This window comes from Pelecanus crispus, chromosome 6 (genome assembly GCF_030463565.1).
Source record: "Pelecanus crispus isolate bPelCri1 chromosome 6, bPelCri1.pri, whole genome shotgun sequence".
Taxonomy (NCBI): domain Eukaryota; kingdom Metazoa; phylum Chordata; class Aves; order Pelecaniformes; family Pelecanidae; genus Pelecanus; species Pelecanus crispus.
This window is the reverse complement of record NC_134648.1, coordinates 72,142,734-72,165,638: the sequence shown is the minus strand read 5'-3', so window position 1 is coordinate 72,165,638 and position 22,905 is coordinate 72,142,734. Positions and strand designations below refer to the sequence as shown.

Here is a 22,905-nt window from a genome sequence, read left to right as displayed (position 1 = left end):
CTCACACGTTCCGATATGAAAAAGGGGTAACTTTTGATATCAATAGCAACTGCAGTAAGAAGATACAAATAATAATGTCAACATAATGTAGATTTGTGGATGAGTTAGAAATCACAGCTACAAAATGTTAAATGGGAAGTAGCATAGTCTTATACAGAGTTCCTTTTCTAGAAAAGGCAACTTCTTTTCATGAAAAAATTTGAAATTAGTGAAAACAGCTTTAAGTGTAACAGATATATTCCACTGGGAGGGGGTGATTTTCAAAGGGACATTGACCTGTTTTCTCAATATATCTAAAACAAAAAAAAGTAAGTGTATTTTAATTCCAGATTTCAATGCAGTGAGGTTTCTGTGACTGAATGGTTAAGTTAAATTACAGAAACTGAAAAGATGCAAGTTAATATAGTGATGATGTTACTGTTATCTTAATATCATGTCCTCTTAGAACACAGAGCTTTTTGTATAAATAAATAAAAATGGTAATACTTTGTCCCAAGAAAAAGTACTAATGTATGTTCTTGTTTGTAGGTGACGGCTGGATTCACAACATTACAACAAATGGATGGAAACAACTTACCCATTTGCCTAAGAGTAGGCCTAGGTATACAAAAATAGATAACGTTTGCTGAAATTTAGGCATTTTGAAATATTATGTTATTTTAAATTACTGAATAGTATTTTTAAACTACATTATAAGAATATTTTAGAAAATTAATGCAGTATGATTATTTTCCTTTACTAACTTATGTTCCTTCATATCTGATACAGCATTATTACTTTCTGTATTTGTTATAGTCAATGCTTACTTGCATTATAAGAATTTTTTTTGTGATGAAGGATCTGGGTGTCCAACTAATCTGGTGTTCTATAGCCAAATTATTTTTATATAAGATGATGTATATCACATAACTTTTGAGGAATTAATAACCAATGAGAATAAGAAAAGTTGATTAATGTTGATACATTATTAGAAACATGGGGGAGACGACCATGAAAATGTCAATGCACCCTGCAGGATTCAAAAGTATTATAAAATACCTTGTTTGTTTGGGTTTTCTTCCCTGAGCAGAAACAGCTAATTATGATTACAGTTTTGCAAAACTGAATTTAGTACTCAACAGTGAATGACTGTGGAGTTTTGTTGTTTCGAGGACTTAACTGCCAACCAAAAAGGACCTAGTTCTAGAATGTGCATTGTTCATACTGGCAGCAATACCGTCTCGTCCAGACTCTCCTCCCCTTTGCTGTCTAGTTCAGGACTACAGAAAAAGACTGATTCTTTCTGACTAAAGAAAGCAAGTTTCTTGTTCTGAACCTGGAGGTTATTTAGAAGCTGCCATTGAAAACAGGTGCTTGCTGTATCAGAGCACAGACTTTTTTCTTTTTAACAAAGTGTTTGAAGCATTCTCTGTATTTATAGTGTAAATACTATTGAATTGATTTGCTGTAGATAGTAAATACTCAGTTTTTCATGGAATTTATTCCATACATTCACCCAGGTACTCTCAGCACAATTTTATATCATTCTTTTAGCATAGTGTACAATGCTGGTCTGGCATTTGCATGCTTCCTGCCTTATGTTCTGCTTTCTATTACTTGAAATATCTTTACCTCAATTAATTTTCTTCCTGTTTTATCCTATTCTAGTGTGTCTTTTACATATAACAGCACTGTTAGACCAAGTTTTCTGCTTGCTTCTATTTCAAACTCTTTCGAGCCCAAATAAACCTACACCTTAGCTTCATAGAACATTTTCTGTCTTTTTACAATCAGTGAACTGATGAAGGGACTGATGACTGCCTTAAATAACAGAGTATATCATTAGCAGTCAAGGATCACGTTTCTCTTCGTGTTCTGTTCTTTACATGGATGATCTCGTAGAAGTTAACTGCTGAAGTGGACTGCCTCACCTCGTGTAATTATTTTTACTGGTGTGCATCATGAAAAAGGATCAGGAAGGGACAGAACGTGCTCTTTCTACAGGCAGCAGCCCAGGGAGCTGCAGCTCAGCCTTTACCGTGCAATTAAGCTGGAATAATGTTTGTGCTTCAGGTGGCGGCAGGGCTGGATGTTAGGAACCTGGGACTCTTGAGCCTCAAGTGGCTTTCAGGCAATGCAAGGGCAGATCCCATACAAGGCTACAAAGTGGAACTGTGGCTTGGCTGTGCTGGCAGAGGGGCTGTCGAGCAAGCCACCTTCCTTGCTGCAGTGGAAGCGCCAAAGAGGGTTCCTGAGGTTGACAAATTTGCTAAATTTTCTGGGGACTCTGCTGCGCACGCAGCTCAGACCCTCCTGAGAACAGAGCTGTTGGGCCACGTGCTGACCAGAGTCTCAGAGCTCCCTCACGTCCAAATGTGTCCTGTGGTTCTCCACCATCTGAAGATTGTGGTGCACAGTTTGTAGGCTGAGGACAGTTGCCTTTCATTGACCTAATTCTTTATTGAAGTAAATGACTGTCCCCTTTTTTTTTTTAAAAAAAAAAAAAAAAGAAAAAAAAAAAAGATACTTCAATAACCTTTTTCAGGAAGTCCTGGAAACATGGATGAAAGTAGCCATACCAAAAGCCTGTCTATCTATTGAACTAGTCTGAGTGTGAAGTACGTACTTGTACCATAACTGTATCACTGTTCTTACACAGGATTACTACTGCAGGGTTTCTGCAGCTGAAAAAGGTTTGAGTCAGTTCTGTCACTCATATGACTGACTTGACTGCAGGACGTAAAATGCACTGGCAATAATACATATATGTGTACTTCTTTTACATATTTCTATTATTTTATAATAATACATGGTATACCACACACGCATTAGTGTATTTTCCTGATGCTTCTGCAAAACTGATTCCCTCCTTAAATTTTGTAAAGAATAATTTCCTTCAACTTTCATTTTTAGTAATTTCTAAAAAATTGTCTTCCAGGTTATAGATCTGTGATTCCGTATTGGTAGAAACTATTTTTATTCTTTCTGTCCATCAGTTGTACTTCACCTAACATTTTGCATGCCGGGTTAAAATACAGAACAAATTGTACATTTAATTTACAGATTCCCAGTGTTTTCATTACAATGTAATTCTGTTATTCTAGTTAGAAGAGCTGTGTAAAAAAAGGTGACGTCAATTCAGCATCTGTATAATTTAAATAACATGCTTTATTAGAATGTTTAGGTGATAAGTTAGAGCAGCTGTGAGAGGACGTAAACTCTGTCAGTCTGTAGAAAAAGCATCAGGTTGCGAGCTAGGATGTCAACAAAGTCAAGGCAGGAAAGGCTTCCCAGTGTTCTTCGGTGATGAAGTCCAGGCCAGAGTTGTCCTAATGCAGATAAGGCAGAGACAGATCTATCTACAGGTATGAGGAAGAGAAAAGGTGGGATACAGTTTAGCCTAAGGAGAACGGTGAATAATTACTGATGTGAATGGAGTAAGAAAGTGAGAACGTTTACTTTTGCATGAAAGTTCTAGTGGTGCATATGATTTCGGTTAAGTAGACATAAAGGGCCAGAGCTCTGTGGTGATAATCATCTTGTGGTATTTACTTCGGTGGTGATACACCAATAGAAAAATTACACATTTTGATCTGCTAATAATAAAAAGTAAATCTAGCAAGGTGTAGCTGCTGAAATAGCAGAATCTTTGTTTCTGTAAAAGCAAGATCATACAAGTCAGGTTTCGGTTTGGTTTTTTTATACCATGTGCTTTTACATGCACAACACAAAACTTACTTGTGGGTGTGATGTGAGTAATTGACACACAGAAAACGATCCCCAGGAATCTTTGGGGGAAGCGTAAAACTGAAACAGGATAACTTGTGTTCTGAAGCTCTCATCCTAGTGTTCAGGGATAAGAGTCAGTACGGAAAACCCCACTATTGTAAAGCCTTTACAATTGTAGGTATGAATTAAAGAAATAGTGGAAAATTGAAAAAGAAAGGAAAAGAAAAAAAAAGGAAAAGAAAAGCTGTTCTTGGCAAGAGCTTGTTTTGCGTAGTTATTTGGTTTTCTAAAAATTTTCCACTGTAATGTTTTGTTGAAGTAGTGATAAATAAGACAAAGTATATGTAAGTAGAGTACAGAAAAGTCAAATAACGACAAAAATATATTCTGTATGACATGTAATCATTCAGCAAAATTTTCATGAGATGGATAGTCACACTGCTCTCTCCTTTTATATTGTTCAAGAAATGAGTAATACCATATTTTAAGGTATTATTTTTTACCTCTGAAGGCCTTTGAAATAATGTCTTTGTCTTGGTTTTCTAAGAAGTAAGGGTTGCATTACTGTGCTCTGTGCACGTACGGCTGCCTCTCCTACCCACGTACATTTTGAATCAATTGACCCATTTCAGTAGTATTTGACAAAGAAGTAGGAAGCTCAGAGGTACTTAAGTCCCAACATACTCTGTGCAAATAAATGGCCAAACAGAAAAGAGAGGCTCCGGTAATCGCTTGGCTCAGTGCTTATTCTCCATTCTTCCACACAAACGGAAGGTCTGCCTTGAGACTCGGGTCGATAAAGAACAGGCTTTATTGTTTCTGCAGCTCACAGAGCAACTTGTAAAATATATTACTTAAAATTGTAAAATTCTTCTGGGTAAGTAGTGAGGCCAGTAAGACTTCAAGGCTCTGTGCATAAGTAACGGAATCGCAGGATGAGAAGAGCGACCTTTCCATTTTAGTTGAAAGGAACTTGCATCCTTATAGCAAAAGGGTCTTTCAGAACGAAACTTGAAGAATGGAGGTGAAGTGGTTAATATGCAAGTAAGCTTACTGCTGCTCTGAAACCCTTAAAAAATTCAGGGGTTAGATTTGTTTGGCTGATAACGCACAACTGCTTGTTGTTACTGGGTCACTAATTCTGTTTATAATTTTATTTCTAGATTGTGGCATACAGCCTGCCTTGGAAAAGAAGGAGAAGTGATGGTGTTTGGTGGAAGCAAAGATGACTTGCATTTCATGGACACAGTCAGTAAACTGAATAATGAAATCCTAGCACTATAATAATTAAAATTGAAAGAAAGTTGATACAATTGTCAATACTTATTGGGTTCATTCATGTCATATGATGGTGTGAGATGTGACCTTAGGTGTTCTGGGAAAGTAATTTCTGAGGGTTTTCTCCTGCCCTTGCTAGGCTCATGAAAAGGAATTTGTTATTCAGATTCTTTATAAGTAATTACTTAAGTATTCTCAGTTTTAAATTATGCAGGTGGTAATAGATGTTACATTAATCTAGAAAATAGCAGTATTTCTGAGATGAGCTGTTTGTCATTTTAATGGTTCTTTTTTTCTGTTGATCAGGGTCACTGCAGTGACTTGTTGATATTTCAGACACAACCTTATTCACTCCTCAGGTGAGTTGAGGTTATTGGCACAAAGAGTGGTGTAAATTGTTAGGGCACTGTGCTTTTACACACAGGTCTTTAGGTTATTTACTTAAATCTTTCCTTTTTTTTCTTTTCTTTTTTTTCCTCCTCCTTCAGGTTGTGTCTTGACTGCATTGGTAAAAATGCATCTCTCTTAAAGAATCAAATACCATGCTTGCCATCGAAACTTTTGCAGCAGGTGCTGAAAAAAATAACCTTCTGGGCTGCAGTTAACCACCGGCAAGAGAAGAAAGCTGAAACTGAAAGACAAAGTCAACTAAATAGCACATGAACAATGGCAACAAAACTGTTGAACACTTCGGTTTATTTACGGCGTACAGCAAAGTCTTTTGTTAGTGAACTTTACTAATGCTACGGAACAACTGTATGTTAAGCTGAGTTTCTAAGTGAAGTTTGAGAACAAAGAAATCCTTTTTATGGAAGCCTCTTTTGTTTTCTGCATTATAGAAAACTGATAAAACGTTATTTGTATATATTGTTAACTTATGCTGTTGTGGTCTTAATGAGACGCTCCATACAACTTGTTCATTTGCAAGGTGACAGATGATACAAAATGTTCTCCACTGGATAAAATATGGCTTAAGTCTAACATCTTACTACAGCCTTATCAGCCTTTCTGAAAAGGTAAAATTAGTTCAACACTATCTTTGGAAGAGTCACGCTTGTCAGTCTTGAGAAAGGTAATTAATTTGCTAACACCACCGAATCCAATTATTTGATTCCACCAGCCTCTGTTGTCTGGCCATCTAGTCAAATGATGGAGCCGGGCGTCTTACTCCAAGTAAGAAAATCGATAAGCTAACTGTGGAACTTGAAGAAAAAGCTGCGATGAGCAGCATTACCGTTTGTATAGGAAAGCTTACATGCGGTTCATAATATGGTTTTACTACGTTTCTGTAATCAAGGAGTCCTTTTTGAAATAGGTTGTATATTGTATTTTGGATGTGTAAAGTTTGTATTTAATTCTTGTTTAAAAAAAATGCTTATTTATTGTTTAAAAAGAGCATATGTAGTTCTTGCTATTTTTCCGTTTCAAATATTTAGTTAACAGGAGCGCAGTCATTAAAATTTTATAGAGTTGAATCGAGACCAATTTTGACTCGTTTTTTGACATTTTTACAATCTGCAAAACTTACTTCAGCGGGGAAAGGAGTTTTTGGAGCAAAGTTGTGGCATAACAGGAAGCTTTGTGACTGGGTAGCGTAGCGGAGCCCTCATTTTCTATGTGCTAAACTTGAAGCACTTAGTATTAGTTTGGTGGCTCTTTTTCATAGAATCATAGAATAGAATCGTCCAGGTTGGAAAAGACCTTTAAGGTCATCCAGTCCAACCAGTAACCTAACACTGCCAACTCCACCACTAAACCAATTAAGGGGAGAGGAGCAATTTCATGCTTCCTGGCTTGGTGGCTGGAGTATTTTTTAATGGAAGTAAAACCAGGAATCACTAAGGTTGGAAAGGATCTCTAAGATCATCAGCCCAACCATCAACCCAACACCCCCGTGCCCACTAAACCACGTCCCCAAGTGCCACCTCTGCCCGTTTTTTGAACCCCTCCAGGGATGGGGACCCCCCCACCTCTCTGGGCAGCCTGGTCCAACACTTGACCACCCTTTCCGTGAAGAAATTCTTCCTAATATCCAATCTTTTGGATATTATTAATTTAATGGTCGGACTGGATGATCTTAAAGGTCTTTTCCAACCTGAATGATTCTAAGATTCTATCTAAACCTCCCCTGGCGCAGCTTGAGGCCATTTCCTCTGGTCCTATCGCTTGTCACTTGGGAGAAGAGCCCGACCCCCCTCCCTGCCCCCTCCTGCCAGGAGCTGCAGAGCGATCAGGTCTCCCCTCAGCCTCCTCCACACTAAACAATCCCAAATGTTTCACGGCGAAGTTGTCATCTCCCGGTCACCACGGTTTCCCCCTGACAAAGAAACGCCCCGCACCTCTGTCGCTCCCCGAGTTTTCTGCGGGGCAGGGCGGGGCGCTTCAGGCAGCGCCATTTTCCCTCCCGGTGCTGCCCTGCGCCTCAGCCCCGCAGGCGCCGCGCCCGGCCCCCGCGCTGCCCCCGCTCCGCTCCCCCCCGGCCGGGGCAGCGGCCGCCGCCTTCCCGGGGCAGCGGCGGGGCGGGGCGGCGCCTGCGCGGCGCTGGCGGAAGCGGCCGCCCGCGGCGGATGTTGACGCTGCGCGGCCGCTGAGGTGAGGGAGGGAGCCGGGGGGCCCGGCCCGCAGCCCCCCCCCCCCCCCGCCGCGGTAGGGCCCCCTCAGAGCCGGGCTGGGCCCCGGGGAGCGGAGGGGAGGCGGCTCTGGGGGCCGAGGCGGCGCGGGAGGAGGCCGGGGGCGAACCCCGAGGCGGGCGGGGGGCGGTTAGCGGCTCTGGGAAGCGCGGCGATGGCGAATTGCGCGGCTGCTGCTGCTGCTGAGGTTGGGCCGGCCGGGCGGTGGGTCGGTGGTCGTGCTGCTGGGGTTATGGGGTATGTCCCGACAGATAAAATGTATCGGGTCTGCCTCAGCGCAGGAGGAGACCGCTGTCTGGCCAGTCGCGGTGTCGTGAGGGATGCGGACAGCCGAGGCAGGGCCGTAGAGAATTGGGAATTGCGGTGAGTGGTGAGAAGCGATTCAGTACGGGACTGAAAAATTGCTGAAGGGGGACGGAAGTTGTCCAGTGCGTCTTAGCTTGTTAAAAAAAAGATTGCCGATCGCTGGGCAGGGGTCAGTAAAAATCTGGTTAACTTGAAGCAGACGGATTTCATTGAGGCGTGAGTAAGGCTTTCTAATTTAAACCATAATTAAAGCTCAAAAATAAACTACCGAAGGTGGTGGAGTGTCTCCCATTGTTGGAGCGATTCAGATTAAATGAAAACCTGGCAGGAGTGGTGTAGGTGTCGAGGATTTTGTGTGAGTGCAGGGTTTGGTAGCCCCCGCCGAGGCCCTTTCGGTAGCCCCCGCCGAGGCCCTTTTGACTTCTCTCGCTTTGCCTGGTTGCACAAAAGCATTGCTTGGACCATCCAGCTTTCCTGACTTTTTCATCTCTGTCTGAAAATCTTTGTGTGGTGACGGTTTCAGCTCATAGCTGCAGGAAAGGCAAAGCAGAAGGGGACTTGGGAGTGGCTCCGAAGCGGAAGACGACTTTGGCTTTTCAGGGGTCCCCTTGCTCCCTTACAGGCTGAGGCAGGGCGTACAGACAGCTTCCCAGATGACCTGGCAGGGCTGACCTCGGCGTCAGCTCCTGGCTTGGTTCCTCCCACGGCTGAGGCTTTGAATCGCCAGTGACCCCAGCGCCAGCGTGGCCCTGGGGCTCCTCGTGTACCAAAGCCCCGGCGCGGAGGCTGCTCCTGCCCCTCGGCTGCGTGGTGCTCAGCAGCCGTAGGCTGGGTGCCCGTAGCTGGTGTCTTTCCAGGACGTGCTGGGTTTTGGCCTTCTGCATGATTTGGGGCAAGGGACTTTGTTCTGTGGGTTTTTTGGTATTGTTTTTTTAGTATAGGTAACATTCTCTGCATTTAACAGCTATGGGAGGGTTTGCGTGTGGGAGACTTGGCTTAGGCAGCCCAAAGGGACTTTGCCTGAAAAGCTGCAGGGGTTTTCACTTTTCTGAAAACCATACCGTAGGCAAAGCTTTCAAATTTATTCCATTGTGGGTTGGTTTTTTTGGTCATCAATTAATATGTTTATAGATAAGTGTGATTTTTTTTTTTTAAAGAAAAGATAGACCTTGGCTTAAATTGGCAACTGAAACAATTAGAAATTACACACAACCGAGGAATCCCCATATGAAACTTTCTTGACTGATGGGGTGACTTCTTCCACTGAAACATCATTGCAAAAGAAACAACAGTGTGAAGTTTCTCTTTTTTTTCCCCTCTGGTGGTTTCCCCTGATGGCTTTCAAAGCTCCATACTGTGTGTTATTCTGTGCACATAGCACCGTATCGAAATGGCTGATGATAACGAAGACCTGCAGGCAGATGAAGAGCTCCCGGCTCCAGCTGAGGACAGCTTTGAGCAGCTGGAGAACGATAGCCCCGCTGAGCGCAGCGGGCACGTGGCTGTCACTGATGGACGCTGCATGTACGTCTGGGGAGGCTATAAGGTACGCCGTTCTCCTCGTTAAGTAAGCTGCCTGCCACCCGTGGTGCTGGTAATTACGTCCCATTAGTTTGGGAGTGACTCTGTAAAATTATCCTTCCCCCGGAAAACAAAAGCTCCAGTTATCGAATTGGAATATGGCATTCAGGAGTTTTGAAATACTGAAAGAAATCATGAGCGTTAAATGCAGATCTTGGCAAACGGATAATGTTTGTGGGATGCGGGGCGTTGTTTGCCTTTGTCAACTCACGTGTTCTGTTGGAAGAGAAGGAAATACTGTCTGATTTGAAAGGCACACCGTGCAAAATGGTGCTTTTATTTACAGCGTTATCAGCACAACTACATATTGCATGTTAATGATCACGGGTTGGTAATTTATCGCGCTGGGGTGTACGTGTACTGCAAGCAGAACCAAGTCATTTTACAGTTTTGACAGGAATGCAGATGAATTGTCAATGAACTTGGTAGATAAATTGGTAGCTCAAGACAAAGCTTTGGTGTATTGTTCTGGTGGTGTCATGCAGGGAGTGGGGGAACTAAAAGGGAAATTTTGGCTCATTTATGCACCCTAGATATCCTGTTTGGACTATGAAGAGCAGGTTTAACTTCCATTTGCCCCAATCTCTGGCTCTGCTGGGAGCTTGTGTGGTCCCCAGCAGAAGCTAAAATAGGCTAATGCCTGCTCTCCGCGGGCTGCTGTGCAGGTGAGAGGTACAGGAGTGCGGCAGGCACTGCTCCTGCTGTTTTCTGTTCCGTGATTAGGTCTCTGAGGGGGTGTAAACGTTCACAGGACTCTGTAATTCAATATGTCAAGCATCCTTCTGATGTTGCTTTTTCTTTTCTGACCTGTTCTGCAGAATGCCCAAGTTAGGGGATTTTATGACTTCTACCTGCCAAGAGATGAAATATGGATCTACAACATGGAAACTGGAAGATGGTACAGTAAATAAATTAATTTAATTGCTGTTTTTTTGGGGGGAAAAAAAGATAAATTCTTAAATTGGTATAGAAAGCATGTTCAGGGTCTGTGAACAGAGAGAGAATTCCCTGATCTCTTTCTTCCCACTTACCAAACTGTTGCATAAACATGTAAAATATTTCCAAATTTTTTTTTTTTTTCCTGTGAGAACGGCAAATATGTTTTGACAGGGTGAAGTAGGAAAGGCAGCTTGGACAGGAGTAGGTGATCAACAGCGTGAAGTGTTTTGGGATGCCTACTATAGGATGTAGCATCTGAAAATTCTATTTGTACCACTTTTGATTACAGTGGTATGTTGGTGAGGGAACCCGTACTGAGGTTTTTTTTATTTGTTGTCGTTTTAAGAGGTTGGTTTTAAATGTTAATGCAGCCAAAGAAACTACTGTGTCATCTTAGCGCGTTGGGAGCCTGGAAGTTGTGTGAAACCTGCGCGCCGGGTAGCGCAAGAGAAGGGAATCCAGTGCTCCAGTTCAGTAGCGAGCTAAGGCCTTGGGCTGCGAAGCCGAGTCCCCTCAGCGCTTTGCAGAAACTGCAGTTTCAGCAGTGCTTCCAGTCCTAGTTGTGGTTAGGGAGAGCCTTGGACGGGGGCCGGAAGCTCATCTTTCTGGATCTAATGTTTACAAACGTTAGAAATCCAGTAGCAAAGAAGAAACCTTCAGTTTAGGTAGGCGCATCCTCTTTGCCTGAGGATCCTTCTGGGATTTTGAACGTGAAGGGCATACCAAACTCCTGAACTGGGCAGTCGGGATTCCTCCCCCACAAACCACGTATTAATTTAATTGCCTTTTCCCCACCCCACTCCGTCGTACCAGGTTAGTGCTGTAAATTGTTAAACCTGCAAGGGTGTGAAGAACTCGTAACCGAATGGTCCACAGTGACCTATCGCAATTAAAAATGTACTGGTAGTGTTATAAAATTCCCCTCCAGATAAATTCGTGATCGTTCATTTTTATCAGATAAAATATTTTAAACCGTGTTTCTAGGAAGAAGAGTAAAACAGAGGGAGATGTTCCACCGTCCATGTCTGGAAGTTGTGCCGTGTGTGTAGACAGGGTGGTGTACCTGTTTGGAGGACATCATGCACGTGGCAACACAAACAAGGTTAGTAATTTAAAGGTAAACCCTTCCTCACAAATAAGTTTCCCCTCATTAGCTTTTGTTCCCATTTTTTTATAAACTAGAGGTGGCATTTTCAGTTAATTAAAATCCATCCAAAGCAAGAAATGTGTAATCTTAACAAATCAAGGAAATATTTTCTTCTCAATGACTGGACAGGTTGGATTGTGTTACAGAGCTTAAATGTTAATAACAGGGGATGCTGAACGTGTATCCAGTCACTGTGGCCTCCATGGCTTCTGCAGCACGATATTTTCATCTGCTGGCTATATCTCCAGTTCTTGGAAGCAGATAACCAGCTTTCTCATCTGTCAGAGGCTTCCCCAGATGTGAACTAATTGAAGCCGTGTTAATTTTGTGCTTGCCTAAGAGGTTTTGACTAACGAAATACGGCGCTTACCGCTTGGATTTTTTTGCCGTGCAGGTGATTAGCTGGCTGACTTTTACCAGTTCAGTGTATTAATTTCTCTGCAACAGGTCAGATAATGTGACATTTGTAAAACAGGTCAGCCTTCAGCTCTGCATCGTTTCACGTGGTGATTGTGCTCTAGTAGCTTTGCACCGCTGAAGAAACACCACGGCCTATTACTTGTTTTGCTTGCAATTGTTCTTGAGCAGCTCACCCTATAAATTGTATTGCCTTGGTGCTTTTGAGTTTGCTTCTTTGGAAAGGTGAGAATTTCCAGAGTTCACTGAAATAATATCGGGAGGTGATTTGTAACTGCTCTGTAGTTTTTTTTAAATGTTATTCTTCTCTGGAGTCTCTGATAGTATTTTCTGATGTTCTGGAAGTGTGGTTTAAATGAAATGGTTTTTTTTTGACCTTGCTCTTAAATATAAACTGAGAGTAGCTTGATGTGATGCTTGCAAACAGTCTAAAACTACACTTATAAGGTATGACTTGCTTCCTTCCTGCTGTGGTGTTCTTGCATTTCAGTTAGTTTATATATGTATATCAGCTATTTCTTTCTATGTAAAATGACGTAACACGCAGAGAAGGGATGATACCATAAAAAAACCCACTTTTTTTTTAAACAGGTTTTTTTTTATTATTATAAGACAATTGCTACTTTGTACACATCTTCATTGTGTCCCATTTCAGCTTTTAGATGGTACAACCCAATGTCCATAGTCCTGTTACTTTTGTAAAAAAGTGTTTGGGGCTTGAGTCTGCAACAAGATAAGGATCTTTGGATCCATATTTTGTTCCCAACAGTGTCAGTGCTCTGTGCAGCTGGGAAGAGAACTTTTAAAGTATTTCTATACCAGTACATGCTAATTACAAGTTAATATTTTAACATCAGTCAGACTTAAGCTTTAAGAAAACTCTGTGTGTTTAAAAAAAAAAAATCTTTTTATTTCCTACAGTTCTACATGTTAAATTCCAGATCCACGGACAAAGTGCTGCAGTGGGTCAGAGTAGAGTGTCAGGGGGTACCCCCTTCATCAAAGGACAAACTTGGCGTTTGGGTTTACAAAAACAAGTAAGGCTCCAGCAACAAAGCCGGCACAGCTATCCTTGCGCGTGTGTTTGCTTTTAATGGCTCGTAGTCTTGTCATTGTTGTGTCTTTTTGTTTGAACAAGAGCTGCAGGAGGACTTCTTGTCTGCAGCACGTACATGCTTCAGGAAGATGCTGGTTTTCTTCCCCAGCCAGCCTTTTAAAACTGTTCTGTCCTTTAACGGTTGATAAGCGAAAAACCTCACTCCCAAGTTGGGTATACGTAAGCTGCAAAGTATCTGTGTGAGTCACAATCCAAAATGCTCATTTGCGCATTACAGACAAATCTTCCACGGTGCGTTCTCAGTTACATTGCTTTAAAGACGCTGCATCGTGGTTACTTGTATCAGCGTTGTTCCTCTTGGCAGTTGCATCGGGAATTATTTTTCACAGAAGCCCGTTCTAGGATCCCCCTTATCACGCAAAATGCAGTCTTTTGGTCCTGTCTTGTGGGACAGCTTGTGTTTCTTTGATAGCTGAAGAGCAGGAAGCCGTTTTAATCTTAAAATTGCATGTGGCTTTTTCAGCAATGCGCATGCTTAATTCAGTGTGTTTTGTGCTGGTTGCACAAAACAAGGAGTGTGTTAGATAAACTGCTGTTGATATTATCTGATTTAATGCGTTGGGATAGTATCCCAGAGACGCCAGAAGGCCTTTTGGCATTGCAAACCTTGGAAAAGATGAGGAAGACAAGGAGAAGGTGTTGAAGGCAGCTGAGCTGACGTGCAAAATGTTGTTGCCTTGCACCCTCCTCGCCCGTTCAGTTAGTGCAGCGCTAGTCCCGTAAGCGGGGAGCTGTGTGGTGAGGTTGTTCCAGCCCTCTGGCACTGGAACACAGACTGAGGAAAGCCCCTGCTGTGGGTAGGTGGTTTCCTGCTTCCACGGGCTTGCTGTGTCCCAGCTGCGCAGGAGGTTGGGGAGGGAAGTGAATTATCTCCGGGGCTTTTGGCTCTCTTCTTGGAGCATCTATGCAGTGCTAGTTGCTGAGAGGGTTCCTGGCTTCCAGAGAACAGAACTCCAAAGTGCTCTGGCAAAGGTGAATTGTCCCTTTGCAGGAGAGGCTGGAAGGGCTGATCCCTGCAGAGCAGGGCTCTCTCCTCATATTCCGATGCGAATGTGAGGTGACGGTCAGGGGCTCTAGTTCTTCTTTGGTCACAACTGGCAAGCGTTACAGGTTCTTACTGTCTTGTCATGTCAGGGCAGGGGGTTAAGCTGTTACCTACAAAACCTTACCTGGACAGCACAGCCATCTTCTGTCTGTTAGCACAACTGCTCTTGACGGTGTCGCCTCTGGCTCTACTGAGGCAGAGGAGATCGGGGATGCCGTGTGTCCTTGGGTTTGAACCATGTATGGTGATTTTGGCATATAACGCTACAGATGGCTGTGCTGCTTTGTCCATTACGTGGAGAGAAAGCTCACTGTTACGGAATTTGCTGTGGGATTTGCTGTAGAGACTCATGAAAGATAAGAAATTGCCCGTGGTGCTGGTTTTCAGATTCTTCACCTGGAGAGAAAGCTTACCGTTACGATACTTAGAATCATAGAATAGAATCATTTAGGTTGGAAAAGACCTTTAAGATCATCCAGGCCAACCATTAACCTAACGGATACTGGATGTGATCAGTTTAGATGTAAATCTGTGCAAGATAGTTGTGGGTGTTTAGTTAGGCGGTGTAGATTGTTTTCTGTTACTTTATAATTCAATAAGAATTTCTGGCAAAACCATGCCGTTAGTTTCTAATGTGTGCTAAAACCCAAACATAAAACTTAAAGGTAAATCACATTTTAAAAACCAAAAAGAGCAGTAAAAACAGATGAGGGACTGCTCATGGTAACTGTTCTTCAGGCTTTGAAACAAAATGCAGCAAGTTAATTTCAGGATAAATATCTCAGCAAGGAAAATGTCTTCCTCCCCCAAAACTAAAAACTTCTAGGCAGCTTCGCTGGTAGAGGGTCTGCTGCATGTGGTGTCCCTTGGTCATCCCCTGCCCTGCCTTGCCTAGCACCCAAGTCCACAGTGACCGTGCCCAAGCTGTCATGCTCCCCCTTTGCTTCTTACAGGAGTGTCTGGGAACATTTCGGGTTCAGGGAGAACGGGCAGCGGGCGTGGAAAGGGTGGAGGAGGCAGGAAACTGCAGGAATAAACACCTGTAACTGCTCTCTGGGAGCTCTGATAGCAAAGGCTCAAGCACGGCGACCTGTCAGCAGACCTGGTAGCCTCACACATTTGGAACCGGAGCAAAGCTTGGAAGCCTGAGGCCTGGGAAACAGCTGCAGGGGGATTTAATGTGGGTGGCAGGGTCGATTAGGCAAGAAACAGGGCCCCACACCTGGAAAACTTGCATTGTAGACGCATTGGAATTAATGAGGCCAAAGGAGCTTCGCTGGTTTTCCTGTCTTCTGTTTGAGCACAGCCTTTAGAGAACTCTAATTTGTAGCAAGGGATGTGCTAGCATTTCTAATAGATCTTGATACATGTTTTGTTTCAGGTTAATATTCTTTGGGGGCTATGGTTATTTTCCTGAAGGGAAGCAACGGGGAACTTTCGAATTTGATGAAACCTCTTTTTGGGTAAGTAAACCTGGAAGTAATTTCTATTTAAGCTTTAATATTTAATTATCGTTTATTAAAAATTGCTGCTTATTTAATATTTTTAAAGAATTCAGGTCTTCCTAGAGGGTGGAACGACCACGTGCACGTTCTGGACACTGAAACTTTTACTTGGAGCCAGCCTATAACTACGGTAATTATTAGTCTTACATCAGTTAATTCAGTTACAGCTCTTAAGAAATATGTGCACAGTGTGCCATAGCTCTTGTAGCATCCTATGAAAATAAGCATGACTGCTAGGCCTGGGTTCACTGCTTTAATTTGTGTCAGGTTAGAAGAGGGTGCTGATAAAATGGCCGCCTTGCGTAGCTGTGCGGGGTTAGTAGTGGCCGGTCCCGGCAGCCGTGGCTTTGGGCCGCAGATGTTCCGAGTGCCTGGCTGTGTGCTCGGTTAACTTGCTGTGTGAAGCTGTCTTAACCGGTTGTATCTCACGCTGGGGGGGGTCCTATCCCTAGTCTGTATCTCCCCGGCATTATTTTAGAAGATGTGGTTAACTGTCTGCAAGCAAAAAGCACGGAAATTCACCTAAAATACGTTTTTCTACTTTCTTGCTCCACCCTGCAGCCTTGTTTACATGTCACCAGTCTTTAACCGCCAAGTGTTTAGTGCTCCGTGCTCTGTGATCCTGCCTTCTTCGGGATATAAACCAGTCCCTAAATGCCAGGAGTTAGAAAAGATGGAGGAGCTCTCTGAAACACCTAGTGCTAGCTAGCAGGAGGGCGTGAGAAGTGCCACGCAGGGTCACGGGACTGGGGCTCCCCAAATGGGCCGTGTGGGGCTGATGCGGTCTCTGTGGTGCTTGCGAAGTTTGTTTTCTCCGTGGGATGAATCACAGGCTGCTCGCTCTAGCTGTGGCTGGCGGGAAGCACTGCGTCTGCAGCGCTGCTGGTTTCTGCTGTTCTGGCTTCCCTCCTGGGACGTGCAGTCTGTCTGAGCCAGCCAGGGGAGGAAACCCGACCGGGAGCTAAAGCTTAGGACTGCGTGACCAGGGCTCTCTTCCCTTCTTGCGCTTCCCGAGCGAGCTGTCTTAATTCCCTGTACCTTGCTCTCGTGCCAGCGAAGTTTTTCTCTCCTATGTATGGACTCTGTGAGGTGTCATTAGCTCGTGTTTGCAGTCTCACCTACAACATGCTTGGAGGGGAAGGACTGTTAAGAGAGGGGTTTGAAACACTGTCGGTAGAACTAGCCTTGGAAACACCCCCTCAAAATAAAAATTACCTGCTGCCTATTCAGTAGCATTCTTGAGGCCATTTAAAACTGAGTTTAAACCATTCGTTTACCTAGGTCCCCTCTCCTCTCCGAAACTGGGAAACTTGCATTTTATTTTGATCTTTCTCTCTTCATCTTTTTCCCTGTTGACTGACTTTCTTTCATGCTTCAGTTGGCGTTGTGCTCATGGGGAGCTCAGGAAAACATAACGTCCAGTTTCCTGTCACCTCCCAGGGTGCCTGTGCACGCGCGATGGGCATCTTCAGCCCAGCTCCTCTTCGCTTGACCTACTGCAGCTTTCTGGTGAAATGGCGTTTTCTTCTCTTTTGTTAACATATCAAAGAAACTTACCTTCTTATTTCACATTTTCTTTTCCCAGGGTAAAACTCCATCACCACGAGCAGCTCACGCCTGCGCTACCGTTGGGAACCGAGGCTACGTGTTTGGTGGCAGATACAGGGTAAGCCCCAGCCCAGTTGAACGATGCGTTACTGAAACCTAAGTGGAGTATTTCAACCACGGTCTGCTTTATTGTAGGAGTCCAGAATGAACGATCTTTACTATCTGAATTTGGATACGTGGGAGTGGAATGAAATGTAGGTACTAAAACTTGAGTTCTTTTGTTTGTAAAGCAATATGAAGATGCCATTTTTATTCACTTCTAATCATCCTAGTGAAACTTGGTAAGGTGCTGGAGCGTGTCCAGAGAAGGGCAGCGGAGCTGGGGCAGGGTCTGGAGCACAGGGCTGGTGGGGAGCGGCTGAGGGAGCTGGGGGTGTTCAGCCTGGAGAAGAGGAGGCTGAGGGGAGACCTCATCGCTCTGCAGCTCCTGACAGGAGGGGGCAGGGAGGGGGGTGTTGGGCTCTTCTCCCAAGTGACAAGTGATAGAACGAGAGGAAATGGCCTCAAGTTGCATCAGGGGAGGTTTAGATTGGATATTAGGAGGAATTTCTTCACGGAAAGAGTGGCCAAGCACTGGAACAGGCTGCCCAGAGAGGTGGTGGGGTCCCCATCCCTGGAGGGGTTCAAGGAGTGGGTGGGTGTGGCGCTTTGGGACATGGTTTAGCCTACTCTACCCTTAATTGGTTTAATGGTGGAGTTGGTAGTGTAGGTTAATGGTTGGACTGGATGATCTTAAAAGTCTTTTCCAACCTAAACGATTCTATGATTCTATGAAGTAACTCAAGTAGAACTGATCCTCCTGATCGGTTGCTGACTCTCGCTGTCAGGCTTTTTTAAGTATTGATAGGAGTATTACTGTGTCTGAAGAAATTAAACTTGCTGTTGGGTCACGAGCCATGCGCAGTATGAAGCCGCATCCTTCAAATATCTGTAAAATAATTAGAGCAGGAAAGAGCAGCAGTATTTTATTGTAGCGCGCGTGTAATTTATGGTGCTTTTATTGAAATACAGAATCACGCAAGGCATTTGCCCAGTTGGCCGATCGTGGCATTCTTTAACACCAATTTCCTCGGATCACCTCTTTCTCTTTGGAGGATTCACCACTGACAAGCAGCCATTAAGTAAGTCATTCCAAAAGGATTTTGTGGTGTCTTTGTGTTCTTAAGCAGCTGTGCACAGAACTTGAATTATTGCCTAGTCACCTTAAATTCTTTCTAAATTCTTTCCATGCACTTGTGATCCAACTCCTTATGGTCAAGAGCTAATTTCACAAAGTAGGAGTCACTGAGTGTGTTGAAACACTATTATTTATAGAAATTAGTCTGCTCTAAAAATGTACCTGATGCAAATTGCAGTTAGTAAGAGCTTTACAGTTCTCCATCCTCCCCTTCAGACTTTGCTCCCATAAACCATTATTAAAGGGCTGTTTTCAAATAGCCAGCCCAAAGCTTCATAGAGCTTTTCCTAAAAAACTTGATTTATTTAAGAACTAAAATGGACCGTGTTACACCAGAGTACATGTGGATTGCAGCAAACATGAAAGAACTAACAGAATACCGTTTGGGGTTTTGCTTGTTTTCAGGTGATGCTTGGATTTATTGCATCAGCAAGAATGAGTGGATACAGTTTGAGCATAACTATTCTGAAAAACCAAGGTATGGTAGATGCTTTCCCGGAAACTTATTAAAAAAAGTGAGGAAGCTTTTCGTGTTGGCTCTCAGAGAGAGGACACGCATTCCTCTTTGCAGCACTCATTTTTCTTTACAAGACGCTACTAACGCCAGGGCGTATCGAAATGTACGCACAAAATACAAGATGAATACTGCTGTAGGACTGGTGCTGGAGGTAGCGTATAGCCCGGTGTTGGTGAAACAGCAGGAAACACGGGGATTCAGGGTTTGATCTCCTGGCTGCAGAGGTGTCTGAGCTGCGAGTGCCAGCACAAGAGCTAACTGGAACCTGCGTGTTCTTGCTCTGCCAGCAAACCGGACGCAGGCCGGTGTCGCTGCCTTGAGCATCCTCACCGGCTAAGCCTGGGCACACCCAGGATATTTTTGTCTTCCTGCTGAGTAAATTAGAGATGATGACCTGCAATTTAAAAGCATCAAAACTACTGTGATGCACGTATATGGCATTCAAAACCCTCGTGTTGTGTGAGTTACCGTGATCCATCTTGTTTGGGGAAGTGGTGTGAGCCGAGGTTGGACGAGTTAAAGCAGCGATGCTTCCTGGCCTGCCCCCTTTGGCCTTGCCCTTGCTGCTGGGATGAGGTGGGGTCTGTTTTCCTGGGGCAGTAACAAAGCTGAGCTGCTGCCCCCCACCCGCTTTTCCCCCCTTTGGAGCAGCAACGGCGATGTGGCGTTGCTGAACGCACGTGCGAGAGAAGCCGTTTTCCCCAAGTCTTGGGAGAGCAATACAAAATCTGACCGACTGTCTTCATTCGGTCTTTTGACTCAAGCGGGATGTGAAAATAAACTTTCTGCAAGCAGATCATTACAGCCACCCTCCAGAAGCGACAGGACTGCGGCTTTCACACATGCCTCCGCTTGCAGGCAGCGTGCCGCGCAGCCCCGCTCTACCCACAGCACCTTACCCAGCCCATGGTTTGCTGGCCAGTTTTCTTTCGCTGAAGATAAACTCCTGTTGAATTAGTCACATCTGCAGCGTACTGGTGGAAGGGCAAACTTGGGCGTGTTAACTTACATACAAATCCTAAACGTTCATTAGCGGGTGAGGTGGTGGGTTTTTTTGGTTTAATGCAGTGTTGACTTCTGTTTGTAGGTTGTGGCACACTGCTTGTGCAAGCGAAGAGGGAGAGGTGATCGTCTTCGGGGGTTGCGCCAACAACTTACTCGCCCATTCTAAAGCTGTAAGTTTATTTCGAGCTTGGCTTTCCTGTGCAGCCCGGCCCTTCCTGCAGGAGCCGTGCTGTCTGATCACTAGAAAAAGTGTGAAATGGTTGTAGTCAGCAGCGTGATCTGGTGAGGACTGACAAAGGTGCATAAACAAAGCTTGAAGGGGAAATGTTTTGATGCTTTTCTGGAAACCAGGTCATTATTCGTTATTTAAACAAACTATGACTTGCTTTCCCTCACACCCGAGTTTCACTCGGAGCCTGCTCTTATCTGCCAACTGCTCTAGCTGTGCCCTGTGCTTCTCATGGGGGTGTTTTCAGGGAGCCCCTCCCAAAGGAGTTTCTTCACGGTGATGCCTCCAGGGAGGCCTGGTGAGAACAACAGAGAGGGCTCCTCAGCCAGGACGGGGGTGGCCCAAGGTCTGTGAAAACACCAGAGTTAGCTGGAAAGGGAGACGGGGAACAAGCGCCTTCTCGCGTAAGAACCAGTGGGCGTCAGCTGGAATGGGCGAGCGGCAAACGAGTGGGGCAATGCTTCCGTACGCACCGGCGGCTCGGCTCTGGCTGATAACGTGTTTATGTGCGTTCAAGGAGCAGGCGTGACCATTTAAAAAAAAAAAAAAAACCAAAACAAAATAAAAACCATTGACTGCTGAGCCTGATGCGGTCCCCGTATCCGAAGTCCCTCGGTGCAGATCCCTGAGGCCCAGGGAACTCTGCCTGTGGGGGGTGGTCCTGTTCTCTGCCCTGGGCATGGGTGGGCGAGCAGGGCCCCCTGCGCACTCGTGCTCCAGCCCAGTCCCCGCTCTGGCAGCCGCAGGAGACGCTGCCCAGGCAGAGCGCAGGAGCCGCTTTGTGCACCCACTCCCATCCGGCTGTTGGAACAGTAGTTCCCCAGAGCCCGTAACTTCCCCTGTTGTAAGATTTGGGGGGCAGTTCTGCATTCAGCTTGTCTGCTGCCTTCGTGATTTACGTGAATTCCGGTCTATTCCCCACCATCGGCCTCTCCAGCCCCCAGAGCCGTGCCGTTTGCTTTCCTTTCCAGGGTCCATTTGCTCCTGCTGTAATAATGTGAATCCACATAACCAAACTGCTTCTCCCTCTCTTCCCCCGCTCCAGGCTCACAGTAATGAAATACTTGTGTTTTCTCTACAACCAAGATCTCTTGTAAGGTAAGAAAGCAAGACTTCAACATTAACCTGTCGTGTCTCCATCTAAGATGAGTAGTGCAGGGTTACCGCCAGACCTGTTTCTTACGTTCCTAAAATACTTGAAAACATTTTTTTCCCCTAAAGAACACTGAAAGAACAGCAGCCAATTATGACAGGATAGGGCAAGATTCCTTTCCGAAGTGCACGTTTGGTGCTGCCGATGAGAGCAAGCCCTTGCTAAACAGCTGTAAAGAACGAGCTTACCTTGCAGCCCTTGCTCAAACCCGCGCTAACGCCGGCCCTTTCCCTCTCCCCAAGGCTGTGCCTGGAAGCGGTCATTTGCTTTAAGGAGATGCTGGCCAGTTCCTGGAATTGCCTCCCCAAGCACTTGCTGCACAGCGTCAATCAGCGGTTTGGAAGCAACAACACCTCGGGCTCCTGAGGTGAACGCGCTGTGGATGAGCAGCTCTGAGAAGATGTAATAATTTTACCGAGTGTGGCAAACAGTAAACTTGTATAGGTTAAACAGCCGTATCGTCGTAGGTAGTTGCTTCTCGCTTTTAAGTTGCATGTGAATGGCCTAGAGAGAACCTATTTTTGTGTAAAGATGATTGCAATAAATGTATTTAATGCAAGTGGAGACGTAACCTGTGCTTCAGCTAAAACTAGTTCTGGGTTTGTCCACCCTGAAGTACATGTGAGGGCCAGCCCCAAGCAAGAAGATGGGGGGTGCGTGCATGGAAATACTTGTTATAGAGTCCCCGGGCCAGGGCCTGAGGACTTTAGCGGTCGCGCAGGAAATACCGAGGCACGCCGCGGCTACTGAAGAGGAGCGTGGCTTTAGTCTAGGCTGAAGAGTGCCGAGAGGGGCGAGCGGTCCCGGATTAGTCTACAGCGTTAGGAAACTGCTTAACATTTTGCCACAAACGCTTAAGGTCAGAGAAACGGGATTTGGAACTTGTACATTGTCAGAGTTGATAAACTGTCGTAAACCTTCAGATGTTAAAGCACCACTGCTCTCTGCTTGTTTGTAGTTTGTTTTGGGGTTTTGTTTTTGGGTTGTTTTTTTTTTTTTTTTTTTTGGAACTCTTTTATGTCGTGGAACTTCTGTCCTGAACCTTAGGTAGCAGATATTCTGCCCTGAGGAGTGTAACTGAAAGTGCTTGAGCCTGTTACCAGCTGTGTCAGTCACCAGCGGAGCTCGGAAACAGCCGGAAGGGCTTCAGCCTGGCGGCGGTACGCTGCCGCAGCGGCTGTGGGATGGGTCAATGCCTGCCTTCGCCGACTCGACTCCATCGGCCAGCAGCCCCGGCAGGTGACAGCGGGGACAAGGAACAGGCTGTGCTGCTGTGGGGAAGGGGTGAAGTCGTGTTTAAGCTGTCCTCAAAAAAAAAAAAAAAATTAAACACTAACTTCTAGAACAAAGTAATTCCTGTATTGTAATTCCTGCGCCGGTTTCTTTGCTAAGCTTTAGCTATGGGCTGAGTAAGCCCTGAGTAAGCGCTCGGGGTGGTGCGGAGCGCCAGCGCTGAGCTGCGGCTTCACCTCCCTCCCTGAGCTGTGCCGACAGCACGGGGGCTTACCCTGACGCTCCAGCGCCGCGTCCCTGTGCGTCCCTC

General features: G+C 45.0%; 2 protein-coding genes across 4 annotated transcripts in view; both read left to right on the top strand.

Moving 5' to 3' along the window:
• KLHDC1 (kelch domain containing 1) overlaps nt 1-6,312 on the top strand; it is a 29,525-nt gene extending 23,213 nt beyond the window's left edge. Inside the window, exons 10-13 of the mRNA XM_075712720.1 lie at nt 529-601; nt 4,872-4,956; nt 5,293-5,345; nt 5,475-6,312. Coding sequence (XP_075568835.1) covers nt 529-601; nt 4,872-4,956; nt 5,293-5,345; nt 5,475-5,649 — 386 coding nt within the window. The 3' untranslated portion in view covers nt 5,650-6,312. The remainder of the gene's footprint in view (nt 1-528; nt 602-4,871; nt 4,957-5,292; nt 5,346-5,474) is intronic.
• Nucleotides 6,313-7,540: 1,228 nt separating this feature from the next.
• KLHDC2 (kelch domain containing 2) overlaps nt 7,541-22,905 on the top strand; it is a 125,639-nt gene continuing 110,274 nt past the window's right edge. The window contains exons 1-14 of one of the 3 annotated variants that reach the window (XM_075712875.1): nt 7,541-7,578; nt 9,301-9,468; nt 10,322-10,401; nt 11,427-11,544; nt 12,928-13,043; nt 15,550-15,631; nt 15,720-15,803; nt 17,259-17,339; nt 17,417-17,475; nt 18,293-18,402; nt 18,864-18,936; nt 20,063-20,150; nt 21,255-21,307; nt 21,605-22,708. In XM_075712875.1, the coding sequence (XP_075568990.1) occupies nt 9,313-9,468; nt 10,322-10,401; nt 11,427-11,544; nt 12,928-13,043; nt 15,550-15,631; nt 15,720-15,803; nt 17,259-17,339; nt 17,417-17,475; nt 18,293-18,402; nt 18,864-18,936; nt 20,063-20,150; nt 21,255-21,307; nt 21,605-21,728 (1,224 nt within the window). In that variant the 5' untranslated portion in view covers nt 7,541-7,578; nt 9,301-9,312 and the 3' untranslated portion in view covers nt 21,729-22,708. The other 2 variants (XM_075712876.1, XR_012831145.1) reach the window with 2 other exon arrangements.